Source organism: Sarcophilus harrisii, chromosome 3, assembly GCF_902635505.1.
Source record: "Sarcophilus harrisii chromosome 3, mSarHar1.11, whole genome shotgun sequence".
Classification (NCBI taxonomy): domain Eukaryota; kingdom Metazoa; phylum Chordata; class Mammalia; order Dasyuromorphia; family Dasyuridae; genus Sarcophilus; species Sarcophilus harrisii.
The window spans coordinates 599,469,750-599,489,111 of NC_045428.1; the positions used below are offsets into that span (position 1 = coordinate 599,469,750).

The window sequence follows — 19,362 nt, forward strand, 5'->3', positions numbered from 1 at the left end:
AATTATGTAGGGAAAACCATATTTGAAAAAGAGGAAAATGTCAATACTTTGCAATGGCTTCCAAACTAATCCTTTTGATGCTCCTTATACAAGATAATGTCTCACTCATTTTGCTACCTTACTCTGCAGGATGTGAAGATGGAAGTCACCAGTGTCCATTTCTTGTTTCTGAAAGATGACTGAAAGAGAAAAATGGAACATGGAGTATCGATTATGTCAGGAGAGGATACACTCAAATGGTCTCAACAAGAACCAAATTATGTAGGGAAAACCATATTTGAAAAAGAGGAAAATGTCAATACTTTGCAATGGCTTCCAAGCTAATCCTTTTGATGCTCCTTACAAGATGATAATATACTCATTTTGCTCCCAATGGGGAACTTAGTTTCCAACATTTGAGCCCTCTGAAAGTCCTTCTCCAGCACCCTCTCTCACTTTCACCCATTGTCATTTGTTGTAGACACCATTGCCATCAACATCATGGCAGTGATTGTCCGCACCTGTTGTAATCACTGGCATAAGTCCCAAAGGCAAACGGGTGGCGGAATCAGGACACATGAGGCATCTTCCAAGTGTTCCATATGTCCTGGGACAAACTCGGGTGCCAAGATGAACTGTTCCTCAGAGCTCTCTTCACTTCTACTCTTCTCTGGATCACTTCTAACTACCATGGTGGCATCTATGGCCAACATGGAGCCTGAGGAGATGTTTTTATTGGCTCCAGAGAGGTTTCCCGATTCCTTCTCTTTCTGCAGTTCTTTGAGGGGTGACATAGGAAGAAAGGTGAATTCTTCTCATAAGAGATTTTTGTCTCTTATAAGATCTTTTTCACATTAAGATCTTTTCTGATAGTAGACTCACTATTTTTAAATTAAATTTTTGTTTAGACAGTCCATGAATCTTCCATTTCATTGCTTGGTACATACTAAGCTCTTATATGCTTGTGGATTACTGATTGGTTCAGGAAGAAAATTACTAAGTCTGTATTGTATCTTTTTATTTTCTTGTGTGTGGGATCAACTTCTAGAACTCTGTTTATACTGAACTGCCCTGAGTATAGATTATCTGTCTTCAGTGGTTGATATTTGGGCCAAATGTTTGAAAAGGAAGGTAAGAATTACAGAGATGGGGGAAAGTGGGAGGAGAAGGGGAAGAAATACAAAAATAAACATCTAATGCAGGTGTCGATAGCCTTTTTTTCTGCATAGGGTTATTTATAACATTCTTGGTCCATCTAAAATTAACAGCTGAAAGAACTTAAGCAGTGGGAAGTGGCTGTTGCTGCAGTTGCCTTGGCAGGGCCAGACCAAATGATTTTAGGGGCCTTTTTTTACAATCCATTAGTTGGATATTCCCTACTCATGACCTAAAGGGAAGGGAACCTTGCAGAATAAGGTAAAAAGAAAGTCATGCCCAATCTTGTGACAGACCATTTTGTTGGAGTCTTAACACAAACCTACACTATGATAGTCTCCAATCCTGTAGTCTTTATAAAACTTATCCATAAAAAACAATGCTATTTATATAAAAACCACAGAGAGGCAGTTATTTTCCATTGGTTGCTTCTGGGCAAAGAAGGATGTGGATATTGTTATACTTGTGTGTAAATTCTTCAAGGATTTCCTCTCCCTGCCACAGATTTATGCCATCTCTCCTATTGATCACTGACCCTGAAAATTGGCAGGAGCTCTTTGAGATAACTGGAACAGGTATAGTTATTTCCCTTTTAAAGAAACAAACAAACAAAAGAGAACTTTCCCAAAGTCCCACAGATAGATAATGGCTACATTAGGAATGGAACTTCATTCTTTTCAGTCTTTCCCTGTGATTTGTAAATCCCACAAGATAGATATAGGATTTTTTCTTTCCTTAAGATTTACAAATGTTTATTTCTTTTTTTCCAACATATATATTTATACAATTATCATGCCACATAAGAAAAATCAAATCAAACCAGTAAAAAAAGAGAGAGAGAAGCAAAATAAAATGCAAGCAAATGACAACAAAAAGAGTGAACATGCTATGTTGTGATCCACACTCAGTTCCCACAGTCCTCTGTCTGAGTGCAGATGGCTCTCTTCATCACTAAACAATTGGAACTGGTTTGTATCATCTCATTGTGAAGAGAGCCACATCCATCAGAACTGAGCATCGTATAATCTTGTTGCCGTGTTCAATGATCTCCTGGTCCTGCTCATTTCACTCTGCATCAGTTCATGTAAGTCTCTCTAGGCCTCTCTGAAATCATTCTGCTGATCATTTCTTACAGAACAATAATATTCCATAACATTCGTATACCATAATTTATTTAGCTATTCTCCAATCAATGGGCATCCATTCAGTTTCCACTTTCTTGCCACTACAAAAAGGGCTGCCACAAGCATTTTTGCACCTCGGGGTTCCTTTCCCTTCTTTGGGATTACAAGCCCAATAGAAACATTGCTCGATCAAAGGGAATGCATAATTTGATAGTTTTTTGAGCAGAGTTCCAAATTGCTCTCCAGAATGGTTGGATCCTCTCACAACTCCACTAACAATATATTAGTGTCCCACTTTTCCCATATCCCCTCCAACATTCGTCGTCATCTTTTCCTGTCATCTTAGCCAGTCTGAGAGGTGTGTAGTGGTACCTCAGAGTTGTTATAATTTGCATTTATCTGATCAATAATGATTTAGAGTACCTTTTCATATAATTAGAAATCATTTCAATTTCTTCATCTGAAAACTGTCTGTTCTTATCCTTTGACCATTTATCAATTGGAGAATGGCTTGGATTCTTATATATATGAGTCAGTTTTCTATATGTTTTAGAAATGAGGCCTTTATCAGAACCTTTGAATGTAAAAATGTTTTCCCAGTTTTTTGCTTCCCTTCTAATCTTGTCTGCATTAGTTTTGTTTGTACAAAAACTTTATAACAATATAAGCAAAATTAGATACAGGATTAAATGAAAATAATTTCAGACAGAAAATGCTAGTAATTTAGAGTCTTTGTAGTGGCAGTAATGGTATCCTGTGTGTGTGTGTGTGTGTGTGTGTGTGTGTGTGTGTGTGATCTTCTATATACATACTGGTTTGCAGTCTCTTTCTCATTAGCTTAAGAGTTCCTTGAGAGCAAGGACATTTTTGTCAACTTTCCTGGACTTCCTTGACTTAGCAAAGTGCCTGGCCCATCATAATTATGTTCTTCATAAATACTTATTGACTTGAATTATGCTTTCTTTTCTCTCCTATGCTCCACTGTCTTGGCTTCCCTTTTCCAAAATGGGATCAAAAAAAGATAAAGGATTGACTCCCTCTTTCATCACAACTAGGATCCAGGTGAGTTGGAGTTATCTTTCTTTCCTAAAATGTTATCTCCTTTCTTAATAGCTACATTTCCTTCTCTCATCTGAGTTTTTCTCCCCAGTGCATTCTGGTATTCTGGTCTAAACAACTCTGACTTGATTAAGTGGGGCAGTCTTGGTTCATTTATATTACATAGGGAATGCTTCTCATTTGCTTTAGATCATCTTTTCATATCACTCTGCGCTCTACTTATCATTTACTTATGGGCCTGGTGCATACTTAGTATTGTGTTGGATGATTTGAGATTTATACCACTTGAAGACTTGAAACAGTCTATGCTGTTCAGAATATTTCAGTTTCTTAGGAATAAATACATACAATCCATGCTTTAGGATTTCAGAGATTTTCACATGACTGGAAAAGGATTCAGAAAGAAGGCAACGTTGAGTTGAGTAGTTGAGAAGATAAAAGGGATTTTCATCAAGGAGGAATCCAAAAGCCCAGAGCTAAAATGGGCCATGTTGAAGGATCTGTATCAGCCATCTGTGTCAGCATGGTGGGGAGTTTTTGATGCCACAATTCATAATTAGACATGAGCACAATTATCACCTGATACAGAAGAGCAGGAGGTTTTGATGGCCATGATACTGGAGCTACCAGTAACCCAGAAGATGCCTGGAAGGGAAGGAGAAATGAAGCTGTTTAGTCTGGTATTGCAATTTCCAGTGTTAGTGGAAGAAGGGATGTTACTATAATCATATAACACCTAGGTCCTACCTTTGGCCTATATTTGTCTTGTGCTTCTGGGCAGATCATTTCAGCTGTCAGTACCCCAGTTACCCACCAGCTACCTCTGCAAAAAAAGGAAGAAATTAACTTCTCGTGTCCCTTTGAGACTAAGCTTGGGCCATTTCATTGCTCATTTTCAATTGTTTTGTTGTATTCTTTCTTATTTCAGTGTTAATGTGTATGTTCCTCTGATTTTGTTTCACTTTATCAGTTTATAAAAAGTTCTGTGGTTGTCTTTAGTTATATTTTTTTATAATGCATTAATATTCCATTTTATTCTCATGCCACAATCGTAGTGGAGGGGCATTCACTTTTTTCTAGGTCTTTGTTACTATAGAAGATACTGTTACTAATGTTTTGGTGAATATGGAGCCTTTATCTATATTGTTAATCTCCTTAGGGTCTATGCCTAGTAGTGAGATCTAAATAAGTTAGGGAACCTTGGAGACTTTCTTTGAGTAGTTTGAGATGTCTTCTGGGATTGGTGGGCTAATTCATAACTCCATGAAGAGTACATTAGTGTTCCAGTTTTTCTATAACCCCTTCTACATGAACTATTCCCATTTTCATCATCTCTACCAGTTTGCTGGGGATGAGATAACTCAGGTTTGTTTTGATTTGCCTCTCTCTTATGAACTATTATAATCATCTCTTGTAGTCAGTAATACTTTTTAGTTGTTGTAAAAATGATTCATGAAGAGGTTATTTGGCACCATGGATAGAGTTCCAGGGCTAGAATCAGGAAGAACTGCATTCTAATCTAGTTTCAAATACTTTCTAGCTGTGTGACCCTGGGCAAGTCACTTCACCATTTTTTGCCTCAGTTTCCTCATCTATAAAATGATAATACTAACATCTGCCTCCTAGGATTTTGTAAAACAATTTACAAAACTAAAAGCACTACATAAATATTAGCTGTTATTATTAAAGTCTCCTGAGTTCCTTATGTATCTTTGATATTTCAATGTTCTCTTCTCCAAAATATAATCGTTCTCTGTGAGCAGGTTTCTTGGGGAGTTTCTGGAGGCAGCCTTCCTTTCAGTTCAGAGTAATAATCACCTCAAATGCAGCCAGGAGTTAAAAGTTCAGATCCTTTATTGTCTCCTTCAAAAGGGCCTGGTTAGCTTTCTTAAAGGCCTGTCTCTCTTTAGTTCTAAGAGCTCTTGCCGCTAGTCTTTTGCCTCTGCCAGTTTCAGCCTCTAGCTTTCTCCAATCCCAAAGCCTCCAGCTCCCACAAAGGTGATATATATGGAATGAATGAATTCCTCCTCCTCTGAGAGTGGGATTGTAGGTTCTCTCTGGGCTTGTGGGAGCTCCTGGATTGAATCCCGACTTGTGAATCTCCTGGAGTGCCTATCAATTCCAGTGACTTAGCACCTTGTAAGAATCGTAACATCTCTCACTTTCTTTTGATTTTAGAACATAGGTGGTCATGACCTCCCCGACTTCTCAAGGAGATGAGAACCCCAAAAAAGAAGGTGATCACACCTTCCCTAATTGTTCACGAAAGGAGTGAAAACACCATAAAAAGAAGGTGGTCACACCCTCCCTGACTTCTCCAGAAGGGAAATGAAAACACCAAAGAAAATCAAATCAGATTAGCGGATTTCTGAAGGGGCTCACTTGAAACAGGTATATATAAATCCATCAGTATGGGAAATATTTCACATAATTACATAAATTACATAAGCACGTAGCAATGTAACACAGGCTAGAAGTGATGTAACAAATAACATGAATCAATATGAGAATTTATACATGTCCATAAGTCCTAGAAATAATCCAAAAGGAATCTATTATCCATTAGTTCATTGCCAGGAATCTAATAATTCCTGCTGGTTTTCAAGTCGTGCAATTGTCTCATCAACAATTTTTCATCTCAAGGAATCCAATAATTCCTGCTGGTTTTCAACTCCTGCAACAGTCTTATCTTGTATTAGGGAATCCGATTCCTACAGATTTTGTTCTTAGGTCTTCTCCTTCATTTCCAGATTTTTTTTCTTTTTCTGAATCTCTCTGATGAATAAGGCAAATAAGGCTCATTGGCACCCATCTGTTTCCTTCTCCATCTGTAGGAATTCAAGCAAGCCCTCTCTCCCAGGCAGTTAACCTATCTAATTTCCTTCTATTTACCACTTTTGGGATTTCTCCTCATCATCTGGCAATTACATTGGAGCTGTTTGCACTGGGAACTGCCCTATTGAGTTAAAAAGACTGTATTCTCCCCAATTCTCCCCTTTTCTGCTATCTGATTGCTTTTCTGTTGGTTGATCATGTAATCCCTTTCTGCCATGTGATTGCTTTTTGGCTGATAGATCACATCAGAGTCCTGACCTTCTAAAGACTCTCTGGGTATAACCTCAGCTGCCATCATACCCCACCTGTCTTTTGTATGATATCTTGGGACTGGGCTCTGCCTCTCATTTCCCTAGGTCAATCTACAGTCTGAGGCCCAGTGGAAACCCTTGTGGCATTTTGGACATGGGGTTTTGGGTTTTCTCTCACCCTGTCTTCTCACTCTATCTCCATATCTGCATTGGGCTCTCAGATATCCAATCTTTCCACACTGAAAACATTGAGTTTCTCTAGAAGTCTCTTGCCAAGAGGGACCCTGTCTTCCCCTGTTCATCATAGCCTAAGTATAATAAGCATTTGTGCCCACTGTGGCACAGTGTCTTATGATCTCCTCTAAAGGAGCATCTTTGTGTAGCCCCCATATAATTCTTTTGCAAATCTCATTAGCATTTTCCTTACCCAGATGTCTGGTCATTATTTTCTGTAGCTGCATTTTCTCCAATGGTTCTTATGACAGCTGTCTGCCAGCATCCCACAAAATCTGCAAAAGGTTCAATAGGACCTTGCTCTATTTTTGTGAAGGCTTTGCCTTCATCTTTCTGTCCAGGGAGGGAACTCTAAGCTTTTATTGCAGCTTTAGAAGTTTGTTCATACACTGGTATGGGATAATAAATCTGTTCTGAATTCTCTCCATACTGACCTTCACCAGCTAGTTGGTCAAAAGTGATTTGTACATTAATTCCTGTCTGCCTATTGCATCTGGCTTGAATCCTACATAATTCATGATACTCCAAAAGCCACAACAAGTTTTGTCCAGGTTCTAAACATGCCCTTGCTATGGATTTCCAATCACTGGGGGTTAGGCGTTCATAAGCCAAACTATCTAGTAACATTTTAACATAAGAGGATGTAGCCCCATAAAGAGTGCAACCTTTTTTTAAATCCTTGATTTTTTCCAAAGCAAAAGGAGTGTATCTTCTCTTCTTTTGACGTGAAGAGTCAATCTCTTCAATCACAGGGTATGCATTTATAAAATCAGACACATCCTGTCCTTCATTTTTTGCCTTAACTAATGCCTTTCTAATCTTGTCACAGGCTGCTTCATAGGAGGTTCTGATTGCGTTACTGCCTCTGCCCCTCCTCCTCCTCCCTCTACCCATGAAGGGTTAATTGAGGGAGGTAGCTTAGGGGATTGGGAATGATCTAATTTCTCCTGCTGCAAATTCTTATCTGATTCTTCCTCTTTTTCATCTAGTTTAGTTGGCACCTCCCCCTCCTACTCTTTCTTCTTTTTCCTTATTCTAACATTTATATAATTTCCTAAAGCCAGTTGTATTAAATTGTATGTATAAAGTGTATTTTTGGAAATTGAGTTCGGATTAGAATTATAGTATTCACCTAGTTGCTCTCCTATTAATTTCCACTCATTTGGATCCAATTCTTTTTCCGTAGAGAACCAAGGAGATGTGTACTTAGTACTTACTATAGTTCTACAAGATTCACACCTTTAAGAGAGCATATATAAGCTAGGAGCCTCAACCAGGATTCAGTCAGGGAGATTCAGAAGCCAGAGAAAACAGTCAGGAAGAACTAGGGAAGACCAGAAAAGTGGTGGCAGTCCTCCTGCCTTCCCCACAGAAACCAAGACACATTCAGGAGGACCTCAAGAAGCTGGCAGAAGCAGAGAAGACAAAGGACTGTCAGCAGGAGCTTAAACTCTCAGAACCAAGGAGAGAGATAGGCCTCTAAGAAAGCTAAGGAGGCCCCAGGAAAGGAGACAAGACTTGGAAAGAGACAATAAAGGATTTAGACTTTAATACCTGGCTGTACTTGGGGTGATTACTGAACTGAAATGAAGGCTGCCTCCAGAGAACCCAAGGAAACCTCAACAAGAGAAGATTACATTTTAGAGAAGAATATTACACTTTACTATTAAAAATAAGATTTTATTGACATTTTTTTCCTGTATAACCCACACCTCCCACTGTATCCTTTCCCAGGATCACTTTCCCTTCCCAAATGTTCACCAACCATTTTTTTAATGATCCATTCTAGAATTTTTCCAAGGATCATGGTAAAATCTGCTGGTTTATAGTTTGCAAAATGCTCTCTTTTCTGTTTTGAAAATCAGGATATTTGTCCTTCTATAAACTTGTGGTTTCCTTCCAGTTTTCCATGATAATACAGTGTTATTGACAGAGTCCAAAGAGGCCCATAGTCAAGAAGTAATTATATAACATATCTGTATCTTGATATACATCTATGTATATACACACACACATACACATATATATATTTATCTATTTGCATATGTCATTGACAGCTCAGCAATCACATCTGCCAGTTCTTTGAATACCTGAGAATGTAGTTCATCTGAATCAGTTGATGAAAATTCATTTTCTCCTCATTTTCCATCAGCTTCCTTGCTTTGGAGCTTCTCTGGATTTCTCCATCATTCTCTGCACTGAGAACCTTTCCCACTCCCCAAATCTTTTTAGCTTCCTTTAAGTATTGTCTTCCCCTTCCATGTTATCAGCTCCTGGTCTTTGTTTTAGATTTGCAAAGATAACAGGAAAAGATAATAACATGTTAGAGAGGATATGGGAAAACTGGACTAATGCATTGTTGTGTGTGAAATGGTCCAACCATTCTGGAGAACAATTTGGAATTTTGTCCAAAGGTCTATCAAACTACATACTCTTTGATCCAGTAATGCTTCTACTAGGTCTGCATCCCCAAAAAATCATAAAAGGGGGCGGGGGGAAACTCACATATGCAAAAATATTTTAAAGCAGCTCTTTTTGTAATGGTAAAGAATTGGAAAGTGAGTTGGATGTTCATCAGTTGTGGAATGGCTGAACAAGTTGTGGAATATGAAAGTAATAGAATATCATTGTTCTATAAATGATGAACAGACTAATTTTAGAAAGACCTGGAAAGATTTCCATAAACTGATGCTGAATGAAACAACAAAAATAGGAAAACATTGTATATAATAATAGCAAGATTGTTGTGATGATCAATTTTGATAGACTTGGTTCTTCTCAGCAATTCAGTGATCCAAGGCAGTCCCAATGAAGGTTGAATGTAAATCAATACATACTATGTTCACTTTCTTTTTGTCTTTTGTTTTTTTTCCCAATGTGGTTTTTCCTTTGTTCTGATTTTTCTCTCCCAACATGATTCATATGGAAATATGTAAAAAGTGAATGTACATGAATAGCCAAAAAGAAATGTTTTCCATGTAAATTGGGAAAATAAAAATATTTTTAAGAAAATAAAATTAGAGCCAGAGGGAATAATTAAAGGGTAATCTAGTCTAGGAACTGCTAGGTAGCACAGTGAATAGAGCATTGGCTTGAAATCAAGAAGACTTATCTTCATGAATTTAAATCCAGCCTCAGATACTTACTAGCATTGAGACCTTGGGCAAGTCTTAACTCTGATTAACTCAGTTCTTCACCTGTAAAAATGAGCTGGAAAAGGAAATTGCAAACCACTCAAGTATCTTTTTGCCAAGAAAGTCCCAAATGAGATCACCAAGAGTCAGACATTACTGAATTATATGCAACTGAATTATAAGAAGTCTGTTCCAAGCCACTCATTTTACAGATGCAGGAAATGAAGCTCAAGAAAATGAAGTGATTTTTAGACATAAAGGATGATATAAGCAGTTAAGGGGAGCATGAAAAAAATTATTTTTCAGATCTGAGCATAGTGAAAGAGTTTATGACCAAATGAGATGGATCCACAGAAGGCAACATGGATAATTTTGGTATTTTACAAAGTTAAATTTAAAAATTAAAAAAAGTTTTTATATAATTAAAACCAATGCAGCCAAAAGAAGAAAAGCAGGAAATGGGGCAGAAGAGAAAAGAATTTCACAGACAGATTCTCTGATCAAGGTCTCATTTCTCAAATGTATAGGCAACTGAATCATATTTTTAAAATAAGAACCATTTGGTAAAAGGATATGAATAGACACTTTTCAGAGAAAGAAATCAAATAGATTTTTTAAATGTTCTTAATCGCTAATAATTAGAGAAATAAAAATTAAAACAACTTAGCAATTCCACCTCATACCCATCAGATTGACTAAGTGACAGAAAAGGAAAATGACCAATGCTGGAGAGGATATGAGAAGACAGATACACTAATGCACTGTTCTTCTAGAGTTCAAATTCAGTTCGAGATACTTATTAGCTGTGTGACTCTGGACATATCACGTGGCATGCCACTCCAGTATCTTTGCCAAATGGATTATGAAGAGTCAAACATGACTGAAAAATCACTCAAATATACTGTTGGTGGAACTATGGACTGGACTAGTCCAACCATTCTGGAGAACTGTTTGGTACTAATGTGCGCCCTTTGATCCAACAATACTCATAGTAGATTTATACCCCAGAAAGATCAAAGGAATAAGGAAAAGAGTCATATGTACAAAAATGTTTATAGCACTTCTTTTTGTGGTAGCAAAGACCTGGAAACTGATCAATTGGGGAATAACTGAATAGGTTTTGATTTATGAATGTGGCATACTGTTGTACAATGACAAATGACAGAGGATGATTTTAGAAAATCCAGGAAGATTTATGTGAATTAATGTAAAGTAAAGTAGAACCAGGAAGGTAAAGTACATAGTAACAGCAACATATAAAAGATAATCAGCTATAAAAGACTTAGTAACTGATTGATGTAATGATCTATTACAACTCTTTTTCTTTTTCAGGACATGACTAATATAGAAATATATTTTGCATGATTTCATACAAACAGAGTTCATCTTTTTTCTTTTTCGCCATCTCCTTGAATGGAATTAATACAAAAAAAGAATTTTATAGAAGAAAATGAAATAATTTGACCAAAATCATATATAAGATTTGGTCCCCAATCCTCAGGCCACAGAGTCAGTGTTCCTTTAACACTTCATTTACCCCTTTCCCCCATCTATACCTCCTAACTTAAGTTGAATTATGTACAGAGTACTCACTACTTAGGTACTGACTGAGGCAGTTTCAGATTTGACAGGGTTAAACAAACTCCTGGGACATCATGTAGAACAAGGTGGTTTTAACCCCAATATTCTGATGCTAATTCCAAGGTATATTGGATATATACCTCTCCATCTCACCAGAGATGATGCTATTGTTAATTTTCCTTCATTCTCAAAGATGATCACGATTTCCAGGAGGTGATGCCATAACATGCAAGTGAATTAAGTAAGAGTAGGTGTGCAAAGTCTCCAGCCTTACTCCTCCAGAGCCAGCTGTCCAGTGGCAAGATATAGATCGGGATGACTGGAGATGTTATTGTAGCATGAAATACACAATAGGTATTGAAGTTGAACGCTCAGAATCCTGACGACTTTAACCAATCTCTTTAAACTTTGCTAACTTTTCCCCCCTCCCAGAGCCATGAGAGGTTGGGTCTTTAGAGGCTCTTGAATGTGTTTGCTATTTTAGGAATGTTTGACATTCAAGGATGTGACTGTGGACTTCACCAGGCAGGAATGGGAGCAGTTGACACCTGCTCAGAGGTACCTCTACAAAGATGTGATGCTGGAGAACTATAGGAACCTGTTCTTTCTGGGTGAGGACAATTTTCTTCACAACTCAGAATTTATTCACTTGGATTTATATTCAGGCTTGTTTCTTTAAAGTTGCTCTGAGACAAAGATTCTCACTTTTTTGTGTGTGTGGCCCTCTTTGGTAGTCTGGTGAACAGCTTTTGAACCCCTTCTCTGAATAATGTTTTGAAATGCAAAATATTACAGAGGATTAAAAGGAAAATTTTTTTTAAATTTCCTGAGCCTTGGTTAAAAACTTCTGCTAAAGTATCTAACTGAATTTTAGCTTGATCTGTAGGATTTATAGCTTCTTAAACTATTAAGTCCAAAGGGGAAAATATACCCCTTATTCTAATGAGAAAGCTCTTTTTGTTGTTGTTGTTGTAGTAAATGGAAATTGGCAACTTTAGGATGCTGCTTCAAAGGCACCTTTGTATTTTTTGCCCCCGGGGTTAAGAATTCAATTACAGTGTAGAGACCTGATGATATCAGAGATTTCTATCTTAGTAAGATATAGAGTCTAACAGAATAAATTTTCTACTCAGTCTTAAATGAGCTTTGTGCATGCCCTTCCACTCCAACTGCTGGAGAGACTTCCTGGTCCTATAGCACACAGTCCTTTTCAGAATCTCTGTACTCTTCAAACTTTCTGAGCATGCCTTCTTTCTCCTGATGGAATAGTTAGGATTAAAATGTAAGATGGATACTTTTTTCCCAACTTTCTCCATTTCAAAAAACCTATGAACAGGGCTCCCAGTGTCCAAACCAGAGGTGATTTCCCAGTTGGAGCAAGGAGAGGTACCATGGATAGCAGAGAAAGAAGTACCAAGAAGCACTTATCCAGGTAAGCAAGTGAGAACACAGGCAGATGGAAGTCATAGGCAGTAGCTCTGTTTACAGGTCTTTGAAATATTAGGCAATGAGTTTTTTTCAATCATCCAGACCCTGCGTTTCCTCATATATGTCTGTTTTTAAGTCATCAAATCATTTGAGTGACATTTCTTCCTTTATATAACAAAAACTATTTGCCTCTGCTATCCTTTTGCTACCTTCTAATTTCTTTTAATTCCATTATTCTGAAAATTTAATGTCTTGGAATGCAAATATAAATAAATATAATATGAACTAGTATAAGATAAGCAAAAAGGAAAAGTCCAAATAAATGCCCTGAAAAAATTGAGGTTGGGGTCCCTGTCATCTTGGTAGATCAGGAGAGCTTTCCTGAAGGAAATAGCGCCTGAACTGATCCTTGAAGGGAGACAAGGCAGATGAGAGGAGGTTATTCAAGGCATAGAGGAGAGCATCCACAAAGGCACAGAGTTGGAAGGAGACCAAACAAAAGCAGGAATTGACAAGTTATTTTGGACTAAAACATGGAATACTGGAAAAGTAGTGTAGTTAGAGAAAATATGGAAGGTAAAGCTGACTGGGTCTGTGACTGAAGGCTTGTGAGAAGTAATTCAACTGCAGTGTCTGAACTAGCCAGGTTCTGTGAATGAGGAAGCAGAAGCAGTCAGTGGGACAGTTCAAAGCAGTAGGATCATCAGTCAAACGATAAGAAGTAGGCCAGAGTCATGTTGAGAGTCCAGAAGTCCAGGATGTTAATCAAAAACAAACGCATATGGTCTGTGGTTAGGTAAAGTTCAATAACTGATTTCCAAAGGGATTTTAGGGCATACAAGAGGTGACAGGAAGGAACACTGTCACATATTTTTGCAGGGGTCAGGGACTGGGCCACTGAGTTTGACAGTGAGGGTCTATCTGCTTCTTGAGGGCCAACTCTGAGGAGACAAGAGTTTGCCTCAGGTGGCTTGCAGTCACACCTGCGTCCATCTGCTGTAACTTAATGCCAACTGAGTGTGAAGAGAGAAAGAATCACAAGTCTTTCTTGTTCTGAGGGCTTGGGTTTCTATATTTTAAATAAAGCAATAACAAGCATTTTTTCAAAAGAGCATTATCTAAGGAGTCACCCTGATCGTTCCATGGAGTCACTAAACATTTCCTCACTTCTCTATAATCTCCAGAGTTGTATTGTTCTCAAGAGAGAGAGAACAGAGAAGTGGTGAGCCGACATCCATAGAGTAGAGGACAAACTACAGAGAAAACTTGGTCTGGCCTGAATTCTCTGACTCCTCAGAGCTGGCCCTCAACATCACTGACTTGGGAAAAGTTACTTCCGTTTCCCTGGTGGGGTCAGCTTACAGGACTTTTGTAGTGATTTGGTGATGGAGATGTGAAGGCAGAATATTCTTTCCACACTACTTAGGGAAGAAATAGAGAAGGTAATGTCTTGAGATGGTAGCAGTTTCTTTCTTTGTTTCTTTTTTTTAAATAGCTTTTTATTTACAGGATATATGCATGTGTAACTTTACAGCATTAACAATTGCCAAACCTCTTGTTCCAGTTTTTCACCTCTTACCCCCCCACCCCCTCCCCTAGATGGCAGGATGACCAGTAGATGTTAAATATATTAAAATATAAATTAGATACACAATAAGTATACATGACTAAAACGTTATTTTGCTGTACAAAAAGAATCAGACTCTGAAATATTGTACAATTAGCTTGTGAAGGAAATCAAAAATGCAGGTGTTCATAAATATAGGGATTGGGAATTCAATGTAATGTTTTTTAGTCATCTCCCAGAGTTCTTTTTCTGGGCATAGCTGGTTCAGTTCATTACTGCTCCTTTGGAAATGATTTGGTTGATCTCGTTGCTGAGGATGGCCAGGTCCATCAGAGCTGGTCATCATATAGTATTGTTGTTGAAGTATATAATGATCTCCTGGTCCTGCTCATTTCACTCAGCATCAGTTCGTGTAAGTCTCTCCAGGCCTTTCTGAAATCATCCTGTTGGTCATTTCTTACAGAACAGTAATATTCCATAATATTCATATAGAGATGGTAGCAGTTTCAAAGAAAGGCTTTTCTTAGACTGCAGGAAATTCACAGTTTAATAGACTTAGAGATAGGATTTAGTAACAAAAGATGTATTAGAGATGATGGAGAGGCTAGTATCATTGTAAAATGATCCCACCTTTACTTACAGATAAGTAAAATAAAATAAATAAAAATAAATATCTTTGCCAAGAAAATCCCAAATGGGGTCATAAAGAGTCAACCAAGACCGAACAATATCACAACAACAAAAGCATGGGAACTGAGAAAGAGAAATAAACATACAGAATAAACATATGTTAACAGTGAGGTAGCAGGAGGGATGGCTATGACTATTAATTTTACACTGAATTATGGGCTAGTTTAAATATGAAGTCATACCAGGAAAGGAAAGAAAAAAAAAACCACTCTGTTTGCCTTCTCAGTGAGTGTGACCAATAAAGTGAAATACTAGAGGGGGAAGGAATTGAACTTTGATAAGGAGGAGGGTTTTCCTCATTATTAAAACTATTAAAGACAGCTAGAGGGAATAAATTTTGAAAAATGTATTAGGAAAAATGAGAGAAGTTAAAATTATATCCTCATTCTCATCAGTAGAGTAGAAAGTAAAGGTGCAAGATGAGGATATTTTTCCCCTTCTTCCTAAGTCATAATTTTCTGTCTTTCTGACTGGTTTAGCCTGATATAGGTCTAGATTTCTTTCTTCCTCTTCAGATCCTTTTTTACTTTTTGCCTCAGAGATTTTAAGTTTTTAAAGATTACCTCATTCTTTCTGGTAAAGAAACTGAAATGTCAGAGAGATATTCCTCCCCAACCTTGTTTTCTAGAAGGAATACCAGTTTGACTTTGTTTTATACATAGTACTTGGAACTGACAGAAACAGACACATAACATACTGAGTGTGTCACTTCAGAATTCCCTTTGCCTTTGTACTTATTAGAAAAGATAATCAGTCATTTGTCATTATTGATAGTTCTTGCCTTTATGGCAATTGGTGTTTGCCTTTCATTGCACTTGTCATGGAATTAAGAATTACTTGATTTATACTGCAACTTCCCTGCTTTCTCCAAATATGAAGACACTTGATACCATCAACTGGCAGTGAGCCCCAAGACAAGCACAAGCTGCCTTCACTTCCATTGAAAGCTGCTAGGCATCTATTTTTTTTTTAAAGTGTGACTATTTGTAAGTATCAAAATCATCTGCTTATCAACTTCTCTCCATTCTGTCAGGCTTTAGAATTTTTTTTAAGAGGACATCTAGATATATGAGCATGATTTCATAATCTGGAAACTCTGTAAATGCAAAAAGGGCAATTGCTTTGTGAGTTTACAGTCTTAGAAGGTTGCTTAGAACCTTGAGAGCTTAAGTTCCCTGTCCAGGGTCCCTCTGCAAGTATATGTTGCAGGAAGGACATGAGCCCCTGCTCTTCCTGACTTGGAAGCCAGGCCATCCAGTTTTCTGTACCACTTTTTCAAACTTGAGATATCACTTTACTGTTCCCTATATATAATGTCTTCTAATCTTGTCTGCATTTAAAGTTTCTATATAGTGTGCCATTATTTATATACTTCTGACTTTTTTATTTTTGAAAATGGACTCCCTATCTCACCTAAGCTAATTTCATTAAGGTGTTTCATATACTAATGAACAGTATGCCCCCTCCCTAGAATGTCCTATCCATTCTCTAATCATATTGTACACGTTATTACCCAATTGAAGCCCCTCCTTTCTAATGACTTTTCTTTTATAGATAATTTGATTCCTCCCTTCCTTGAATTTACAGTCTTTCTTCATATTATATTTACCATTCTTATCATCAACATTCTAAGCTTTTTTATATCTCTAAATGTGAATGACACTTTACTTATCTCACTAGGCTTTTATGAGGAAAGCAATTTGTAGAATTAATATATCACTATAAATAGGAATTAATATTTTTAATTTGAGTAAGAAAATATCCTTAATCTCATGATTCTAGAAATTATATGCTGACAAATGATTTACTTACATAGCAGTTCCCTTTTTCCTACCAAAGAGAACAGGCAACATTTGTATTTTGATTTTCCCCCCAGGTTGGGAAACTACTCTTGAGACCAAGAACTTGGCTACAAAGCAAGGTACTTATATGAAAGAATCATCTCAGGAAAGACTTGCAGGATATAGCTTATGGTACTCAAATTTGAGACAACCTCACAAGGAATGTGATGGAAAATACCAGAAGGAACAAGAGAGCCAAAAAAGAAATTTGGAGCAAATAACAGTCACTCAGAAGAACATGCCTAATAAAATAAGACTCAGTGAAGGCAATATATTTGAGAGAAGTTTCCATTTAAAGCCGAGTATTGTTACAGAGAGGAATATTCCTCTAAGAAAGAATCCCCATAAATATGATGCTCATTCCAAAGCAAGTACAGATAATCTCTCAAGAAATCTTCTCAAGAAAGAAACTTTGCAAGCATAGTGTTTACAATCCCTCCACTATATGCAATAACATAACTATTAGAGAAAAATCATTCAAAGCATCAATTCAACATCAGGAAAATTATACTGCAGAGAAATACCATAAATGCAATGAATGTGGGAAAATTTTTAGTAAAAATTCTTCTCTTACTCTACATCAGAGAATTCATACTGGAGAGAAACCTTATGCATGCAATGAATGTACCAAAGCTTTCTGTGATGGCTCTTCACTTACTAAACATCAGAGAATCCATACAGGGGAGAAACCCTATAAATGTAGTGACTGTGGAAAATCTTTTAGTGACAGTTCATCTCTTGCTTAACATCAGAGAATTCATACCGGAGAGAAACCCTTTAAATGTCATGAATGTGGTGCAACCTTCACACGAAGTTCATCTCTTGCTCAGCATCAGAGAATTCATACTGGAGAGAAACCTTTTAATTGTGATGAATGTGGCAAGGCCTTCAGGCAGAATGCATTTCTGCTTTTACATCAGAGAATGCATACTGGTGAGAAACCTTATACATGCAGTGAATGTGGCAAAGCCTTTGGTGACAGCTCTTCTTTTACTAAGCATCAGAGAATTCATACTGGAGAGAAACCCTATAAATGTAGCAACTGTGGAAAATCCTTCAGTGACAGTTCATTTCTTACTCAACATCAGAGAATTCATACTGGAGAGAAACCCTTTAATTGTAATGGATGTGGCAAAGCCTTCAGGCAGAATGCATTTCTAGTTTTACATAAAAGAATGCATACGGGTGAGAAGCCCTATGAATGTAGTGAATGTGGCAAAGCTTTTAGTGATGGCTCTTCTCTTACTAAGCATCAGAGGATTCATACAGGAGAGAAGCCCTATAAATGCTGTGAATGTAGAAAGTCTTTCAGTGATAGCTCATCTTTTACTAAGCATCAGAGAATTCATACTGGAGAGAAACCTTTTAAGTGTAATGAATGTGGCAAAGCCTTCAGGCAGAATGCATTTCTAGTTCTACACCAGAGAATTCATACAGGTGAGAGACCCTATGAATGTAAAGGATGTGGCAAAGCTTTTAGTAACAACTCTTCCCTTACAAAGCATCAGAAAATTCATACAGAACAAAAGTTCTATAAATTTATTGATTGTGGAAAATCCTTCAGTGACAGTTTACCTTCTCAACATCAGAAGAGTCATACTAAAGAGAAACTTTATAAATGTAAGGAATGTGGAAAAACTTTCTCACATAGTTCATCCTTTTCTCATCATCATAGAATTCATCGCCAAGCTAAACGTTAAATGTAATTAATGCAGCAATTAATATTCGAATCTATACTGGGGAAATGCCCCCAATTCATACACTTAACAAATATGTCAAAGTCTTTAGCAAAAAGCAACACCTTACTAAATGTCAGAGAGTTCATACTGTAAGGAAATCCTACTAACATAGTGATGCTAGAAGTACTTTAAAGCAAAATTATTCCATTGTTATTTACCAGATAATATTACTCCTGAACAGAAAATAGCAATGTAATGAAAGTAGGAAGGCCTTTAACATCTCTTGATTCTACATAAGAAAAATCATAAGAGAAAAATATAAATGGAATAAGTTATTAAAAAGGTCAAATTGAGTTCCTTATACATCTATAATTTCATTTCAGAGAGTAATTATGAGTATAGATGATGTGAAGAAAGCTTCAAGCAAATATGTCACTTGGTTTAAGAGAAGAAAAAAAAAATTTCCTGTTTATTTCTCTCCTCTTTGCTACTCATATAAACTGATTAGATAGAGCTGGTTTTATATTAGGCTCAGGTATGGCATCTGAAAGAATAATTTATCAGTCTTTTTTAATTTATCAGACCCCAAATTGGAGAATGATGAAACAAAGTAATGCAGCAATTCAATAGAAACTGACACAAAAAGAAAATGGTGAATAAGGATCCAATACAAAATTAGAAAAGAACTTGGAGGACTATAGATATGAATTTTAAAAAAGAATGTGGGGGCAGCTAAGTGGCTCAGTGGCTCAGTGGACAGAGCACCAGTCCTGAAGTCAGAAGGACTTGAGTTCAAATCTAGTCT

General features: G+C 37.1%; 1 protein-coding gene across 2 annotated transcripts; it reads left to right on the forward strand.

The window, feature by feature from the left end:
• The first annotated feature begins 2,931 nt into the window (after positions 1-2,931).
• Positions 2,932-19,303, forward strand: LOC100914035 (zinc finger protein 345-like). 2 transcript variants are annotated; one of them, XM_031963940.1, is made up of 4 exons: positions 2,932-3,320; positions 11,837-11,963; positions 12,689-12,784; positions 16,914-19,303. In XM_031963940.1, the coding sequence occupies exon 4, from the start codon at positions 17,802-17,804 to the stop codon at positions 18,576-18,578; it is 777 nt and encodes a 258-aa protein (XP_031819800.1). In that variant the 5' UTR covers positions 2,932-3,320; positions 11,837-11,963; positions 12,689-12,784; positions 16,914-17,801; the 3' UTR covers positions 18,579-19,303. Both variants share the same exon structure in this region, with proteins under 2 accessions (XP_031819800.1, XP_031819801.1).
• The last annotated feature ends 59 nt before the right edge of the window (positions 19,304-19,362 follow it).

Bases quoted from the DNA above. Each gene is read 5' to 3' on its own strand.
- LOC100914035 (XM_031963940.1), top strand. From the start codon at position 17,802: ATGCATACTGGTGAGAAACCTTATACATGCAGTGAATGTGGCAAAGCC.